General features: G+C 47.3%; 1 protein-coding gene across 5 annotated transcripts in view; it reads right to left on the minus strand.

Annotated features, from left to right (window-relative positions):
* Positions 1-7,534, minus strand: part of SGSM2 (small G protein signaling modulator 2) — a 75,135-nt gene continuing 67,601 nt past the window's right edge. For all 5 annotated transcript variants that reach the window (XM_069089639.1, XM_069089638.1, XM_069089637.1 and 2 more), the window contains 3 exons: positions 5,326-5,422; positions 2,967-3,134; positions 1-2,397 (listed from right to left, as the gene is read on the minus strand). In XM_069089639.1, coding sequence (XP_068945740.1) covers positions 2,309-2,397; positions 2,967-3,134; positions 5,326-5,422 — 354 coding nt within the window. In that variant the 3' untranslated portion in view covers positions 1-2,308. The remainder of the gene's footprint in view (positions 2,398-2,966; positions 3,135-5,325; positions 5,423-7,534) is intronic.

A 7,534-nucleotide genomic window follows, 5' to 3' on the forward strand; every position in this document is an offset into this window, starting at 1 on the left:
TGTCACCAAACTCAGTGTTTATTGTTTGTGTTACAATGGACAGCATTAGAATATCTGAGCCAGGAAAAAAAAGAAACCAACCAACCTTCCCACTCCTCATGAACCAGTCACTAAGGCAGGCGCACGGCAGCACATGCAGCATCATGGATGCGCCACACACGCATACAGCATGAGCCGTGGGGCCCATGGTACACGAGGGGATGATGGGGCAGTGCAGAGTCTGGGGGCAGAGTAGGAGGGGCAGCGCTGGGATAGCATTTCCCTCCCAAGAAAAGGGTATTTCCCCCTTTTTTCTAATAAATGACACACAGGCCCACAGAGGAACTCCAGAAGGCCCCAAATGGCAAATGCACCCTCACCATGGCCCTCCCACCTAACAGGACCTACATGACTCCTGCGGGTGGGGGGGAGATGGAGGAGGAAACTGGGTGCAGGATAACAGTAAGCATGCTAAGGGCAGGGAGGCCCTGGGGGGTGGGCCCTTCCTGGACTTCCTCCAGAGGGGAGATTACTATTGGAGGTGGGGGAGCCTGGCCCCATCCTATCCCTAGGATTAAGAGATGCTTGATCTGAGGCAGTGTCCTGAGGGAGGGAACCCCTAAGAGCCCTGCTCATGGTTCTCTACATTCTAAAGAGTTGGCTATGTTGGGGGCCAAGATCAAAGGCCCCTCCAAGCCTAGGGCAGTGTTGGCACTTGAGAATACAGAGGACTCCAGGGGTGCCCAGCTATGGGCTCTGGCCTTAGCTAGTCAATCAGAAGCTTAGAAAAGCTCTGGCATGGAGAGGCAGTCTCCCTCAGTTGCCCTCCCATCCCCCTACCCTAGGGGTGATCAAGCCATGCCCCCTGGAGCTTCTCTGCCTCCCTACTTCCCCCTCCTCCTATGCCTTGGCCAAGCAGCAGCAAGGTCAAGGGAGAACAGTGAGGTCAAGTGGAAGGATCCAGCATCCTGGTATGACTCCATGGGGACGTTCTGGAGCAAGGAGGCACCTGTAGGCACTGGGACAACAGCCTGGGCTCCTTTAGAGCTCCAAGGGGAGGGTCCCTGAGAGGGGTGGGCTCCCACCTCTTGTGCCTTCTCCATACAGGCAAGTGCTGCTTTCAGCAAATCTGACATATGGAAATCTGGATTTACAAGCAGGCTGGGGCTCAAGCTTTTGCTTTTACAGAAAGATTTGCATTAGGAGCCTTTAAGAAACAAGCTCTTCTTAGAGCCTGCAGGAGGATTTGCTTGACATATTTTTTAGGACCACGGACAGCTGAATACACAAAGGAGGTACACTTGTACATGTGTGCACAGGCTGGTGCCTGGAGCAGGGGGTGTGTTGGTGAAGGGGTTATAAAAAGCAGGCAGTAATGCTGGAGGGGCTGGGGACCTTGGGACAGCTCCAGGCTGTTCCCTGCCCATTCCTCCCTCCCTCCCAAATACCTGAAATAGTCTCTTGGGTCCCACTGGGGAACTGGGACATGGGCATAGAAACCCATGAAGGTAGCTCCAGAATGTCCCCCACCCTTACTCCTCAAGAGCCTTCCTTATTGTACAGCAGGGTATAAGTCCAGCCTCCAGAAGGAGGGGGAGTGTGACCATGCCTAGGAGGGCAGCTGCCTGACCACCCATCCCTCTCCCCAGCTCCTTTGAAGAGGTGGACCAGAGGGCATTAGGTAGGGTGCTGCTTTCTGCAGCCTTACAGCCATTCTGGAGTCTGGCCTGAATATCTCTTCTCTTTATCCAGAAGGGGCATCTCAGGCAGATTCTAGGCCCTTAGAGACCTACGGATGTCTCCCTTTCTACATGCTAGACCCCTGAAGGCAAGACACCTCTCAAGCAGGATCCCCCTTTAGTGGTCTTGTCTATTCCTATGGTGACCCTGAAAGGGGTTTCTTTGGGGCTGGGTGGGGATAGAAAGGGAGGTAGTTATCCCAGAGAGTGTCTGTCATAGGCCTGAGGCTTTAGGGGTCCAGTGTGGGCTACCCCCAGCCAAGACCAGGAGAGAGCTCTAGAACTCCCAGTCATTCCTCCCTCTGTCCCAAAGGCAGGTCCCATAGGTTAGCTGTGGACCAACACATGGGAAGGCCTGGAGTCTCTCGATCTCCAAATTACTTTGTTTTTGTCTGCATTACATGGAAAATACCTCAGGATCATGGTTCAGGGTTGAGGCTGGCGGGGTAGGGGAGGTGCTGATAGTCCCAGCAGGGCCACCCTTTCCACTTGCCCTGTGCAGGGGGCCTGGGACTCTCTGGACTCTGGGGAGCTTGGTCGGCCACTGTTGCCTCCTCTTCCACCTTCTCTCACCAAAGCCACTGCCAGCTTCACTTGTTTTCAATCAGTGTCTGTACTTTGTGGACCAGGTCCCTGGCTATCCTCAGGATCTCCTGGGCATCATGATGTTCTGCTCGCTCTGCAGGGAGTACACATGACAGGTGTGGGGGTAGGTGGAAAACAGGGTTAGGAAAGCAACAGATGCAGAATCAAGTTAGGACCCACTGGTCCTATCCTCATTCGGTTCTTCCTTAGGTCAGCAAGGCTGCCAGGACCCCAGGAGGCTTGGACGCTGTCTGCCCTGTCTAGAAGAATATGACATGGAATTTGAATTCCCAGGAAGCTTCCCCATTTGGGGCCGGCAGTGGGAGGGAAGTGCTGGAGTCAGTTGAATGAACCCTAGATTTAGAGCTGGGACCAGCTGGATCTGGAATCAAATGCCTGTGTTCTAATCCCAGTTCTGCCACTTACTACCTGTATGACTTTGTGAGTCACTTAACCTCTTTGGGCCTCAGTTTCCTCATCTGTAAAATGAGGGGGTTGTACCAGATGAAGGGCCCTTGTAACCCTGGGTCCTGTCATCCTAGGATACAGTGACCTCCAAAGACATATAGCCACTGCTGCCACCACCCATCTGCTATGCCACCCACAAAAACACACTGGCTCTTGGGACTTGGTGGTCCCCAGAGTCCCTCCTCAGGTTCATACCATTGAAGAACTTGATAATGTCTGTGAAGTCCATGTTGTTATCACGGATGATCTCCCGATATCCTTCCACCAGCGCCAAGGCAATGAACAGAACAAAGTGTTCAGAAGAGATGTGTCTGGCAGCCCAGATAACTTCCCATACAGCAAAGACATCTTCATAGAGCAGCTCTGTATTGGGGGGATGGGGAGCAGGGGAGGGTGTTACACATCCCTCAGCCTCAGAGACATCTACAAGGTCCTAGGACCCTGTAAAGAAGCCCAAAACTCGGAAAGAAAATCCTATGCTCATATCCAAGGCCACCATCAAATGGTCAATCACATCCATGCCCTACTAGATCTGCTAAGCAAATAGGGCACATTGCTACTTAAGCGGGGTGGGGGGGGAGGGCCTGAATTTCTTGGGAGTTCAATTCCAAAGAAGTCAAAGTTCTGGCCCTGTGGTACTAGGAAAGAGCATTAGCATTGGAGAGAGAGATCTTGGGTTTTAATTCTGGCTCTGTTACTTCTCCCCAATTTCCTCATCTGCTAAGTGAGAGGAGCTGTTTGGGTGAGGGGGCATACACCTATAGTCCCTGCTGTTGACAGAGAGCCTGAGGTTGGTGAATGGCTTGAGTATGAGAGTTCTGAGCAGTAGAAGGGCTATGTTATCACAGATAGTTGGCTAGTGTCTAGATTAAGTAGGATACCATTTTTGTGAGCTCTGGGGCAGGGCTTGGGTGGGGTGGTGGTGGGGGTAGGGTGGAAGGATACCAGGCTACTTAAGGAAAAGTGAATCAGCCCAGATTGGAAAAATGGAACAGGTTAACGTTTCCATGCCCATCAGCATTGGGATAACTCTGTGAATAGCCATTGCATTTCCAGCCTGAGTGAGAGAGGGTGACTCAGTCTCGAGCAAAAAAAATGAATGAATGGATAGATCAACAGACTAACAAGCAAATAAAATGAGGGGAACTGACCCATGTACAACAAAATATTTCAAGAAGCACTTATGGTAGCGGCAAATAACCAGAAACAAAGTAAATGCCCATTGACTGAAGAATGGTTAAAGAAACTGTGGGTGTGTATATAATGAAATACTGCCCTGTAAGGAACAATGAATATGAAGAATTTGGAGAAGTATGAGAAGACATACCGTGTTTCCCCGATAATAAGACACTGTCTTATTATTTTTTTTGGACAGAAAAACACCAGAGGGCTTATTTTCAGGGGAGGGCTTATTTTAATGAACATTGACAGCAATTTTAATAAACAGGTAAATGTGAACCAAAAAAGGTACCTTTATTCAATAATGAATTCAATAAAGAACAGGATGACGCGCTCACTGCTGCAGCTCTGATTGGATGCAGCTCGGCGCGCGGCGTGCGTTTCGGGGGGGGCGGGGAATGGTGCATACAGAGGGTACTGTAATGTAGCGTGTAGCGCAGGGGATCACCTTCACTACAGTAGCAATCTCAATAGGGCTTATTTTTGGGGGAGGGCTTATTTTAGAGGAATCTTACACAGTAAGGGGAGGGCTTATTTTCGGGATAGGTCTTATTATCAGGGAAACACAGTAATTGCACTGATGCAAAGTGAAGTAATTAGAACCAGGAAAACATTATACACAATGGAAATGAACAAATAGAAAGAAAAACTATGACAAAATGGTCAAAATTGAAAAGATGTGAAAATATAATGACCAAGCTTGGCTCCAAAAAAGCGAAGAAAGTGCCTCCTTCCTTTCTTTGTAAAGGTGGGAGACCACGGATATGGAACACTGTATAAGATGTCAGACTTTGTTGACGTATTGCTTAGTTTTGCTGAACTGGTTTTTTTTAATTCATTGTTATAAAGGATGTCTATCTCAGAAGGGAAAGGGAAATATTGAAAAGTAGGTAATTTTAAAACAAAAGATATTGACAAAATTCTATTTTTTTAAATGAGGGGGCAGGACTAAATACTCTCTATCTTTCCTTGTAACTTTAAATCCTAAAAACGCTGTGATCTCTGGATCCCTGCTTTCCAATACTATGTCACCATCCTAGGCTCAGCACAAATGTTACCTTAGCCTAGGCAGTGGGCTTCTTATATTTTTCCTATGAGAATAGTGAGTTTCCTAATATATTCCTGTTCAAACTGTTATCTGTACCCCATCTAAATCCACCTCTGATCAATCCTCCATCCTCAGTAAGATATCCCAAGGAGAAAGAACTGTGCAATTCTGTCTTTGTATCTCTTCTCTTTCACCCATCTCTTTGTCACTGTCTGTCTGTCTCTGTCTCTCTTTCTGTCTCCTCTCTCACTCTCCCTCCCTCCTTCTGTGTGTGTCTCTCTGCTTCACTCCCCTTCTTCTCCCCTTCCACCTCTCCCCCTCTCTCACCTCTCTTGAAATCGAGCAGGAACCATCGATAGCAGAAGTAGAAGTGAGTGTAGTCTCCATTCTGGTGCATCAGTTCGAAGAGTTCTGAGTCTAGGATCTGTAAGAGGAGGAAGGGAAGAAAAAAGGATAAGAAGAGGAAGAGTAAGGGAGAGATGGAAAGAGGTGAAATAGAGGGAGGGAGAAATGGAGGGGGAAAGATAGAAAAGGAGAAATAGATGGGAGCGAGAGAGAGTTGGAACAAAGAGGGATGGGAGAGGGAGAGATGGAGAGAAGGAAAAACAGCTAGAGGGAGATAGGGAGGAAAAGAGGGAGAGAGGGACCAACAAGCTGTTGGTCAGTATGTACACACTTGGAGATGAGCACCCAAAGCCACTTGGACACCACTTCAAAGCCATCTCTCTGTATGTCTGACCTCAGTGTCCGCCTGGGGTCTTCTACATTCATGTGGCATTCTCAGCCGTGTACCTGTGTCTCTACTGTCCTTCCTGTCTTGTCTCTCTCTGGGCAGGTGTTTGGAAATGCAATCCCACCCTCCTGGTGTAATATTGCATCCCCTAACACACAAAAGCCATCCCTAAGAGAAGGAATGAAATGCAGATCCTTTCAACATTAAAGTGAATTACATATGGCAGCCCCGAATCAGGATTTTAGAGTTGGAAACAACCTCAGCAGCCATCTAGATCAACCCAGACTCGAAAGGAATCCTCACAAGTGGTCATTAGCCTCTGCTCAAAGATGGCCAAGGAGAGGCAGCCCATGGCCTCTGGAGCCAGACTGACCCACTTTGGGGCGCCCAAGGTTTTCCCAATCTCAAGCCTGTATTAGCCTCTGCAGCCTCTGTCTACCCATTCTTCCTGGGTCTATTTTATTAGACTAAACAGGACAAAACTAAGCCTTCTCCCCTACCAAATGACTCTAAATACTTGATGATAGCCTATGTCTCTCTCTCCTCCTCCTTTGTGTGTGTGTGTGTGTCTATTTTTGTTTCTGTGTCTCTCTTTCCCTCCCTCTCCCTCTCTCTTTGTCTCTGTCTCTCTCTCTGCTTCTGTCTCTATCTCTGCCTTTCTCTGTCTCTGCCTCTCTCTGTCTCTGTCTCTCTCCCTCCCTCTCTGTCTCTGTCTCTCCCTCCTTCCCCACTCTGATGAGTGGGGGAATCATTTCAACCCCTCCTCAGATGACATGGACTCAGGGGACCCTTCACCATCCTGGCCTCACCAATTTCTTCTGGACACTATCCCATTCATCAATGTCTTCTTAGAACAAAGAGGCCTGATGCTCCAGGTGTGGTCTGACCATCTCATTCTCTCAGGAGGGATCACCATGGCTTTCTACCCCACCCCATAACACTGCTGACTCACCTGGAGCTTGCAGTCCACTAAAACCCCCAGATCTTTTTCAGAATGTCTGCTGTCTAACTTTGGCTCCCCCACCCTGTATTTCTGAAGTTAATTGAATCCAAGTTTCATCCTTTATATTTATGCCCATAACTTTGATCTTATTATTTAATCTTATTACATATTATTATTTAAGTTATTCAGTCTAATGCATACACTTAATAATCTTAATTCTTTTTTATCTGATTCTATCATTCAGTAAGCTATCCTTCCCAGCTCCATTTCATTAACAAATGTGATGTATAATTAAATGATAAAATTGCAAAATAATAATTGTATCTTTTTTTTTCTTTTATAAAGGAGGGCACTGGGGGACATTACTGGAATGTGAATATGGTATGAAAATCAAAATACATTAATAAAATAGGCACTTAGGTGGCCCAGTTGATAGGGCATTGGACTTGGAGTCAAGAAGACCCAAGTTAAAATTCTGCCTTAAGCACTTACTGGTTGTGACCCTGGCAAGTCACTTAACCTCTGTCTGCCTCAGTTTCCTCAACTGTATGATGAGGGTAATAATAGCATCTCTCTCCAAGGGTTGTGAGGATTAAATTATATAATATTTGTATAGCATTTATCACAGTGCCTGGCACATGGTAAGAGCTTAATAAACACCTGTGTGACCCTGGATAAGTCATATACATTTTATCAGCCTTAGTTTCCTCTCCTGTAAAGCAGATAATGATCACCTACTTCAGAAAATATGGGTAAAGCACTTTGCAAACCTTAGAGTATTATATGTTAGTGATTATTATGACTACTACCACCACTACCACTACTACTGCCACTACTACCACTATTACTACCACCACTAC

This window comes from Petaurus breviceps, unplaced genomic scaffold, assembly GCF_028583685.1.
Source record: "Petaurus breviceps papuanus isolate PSGF00001 unplaced genomic scaffold, PetGlider_PUasm1.0 186, whole genome shotgun sequence".
Classification (NCBI taxonomy): domain Eukaryota; kingdom Metazoa; phylum Chordata; class Mammalia; order Diprotodontia; family Petauridae; genus Petaurus; species Petaurus breviceps.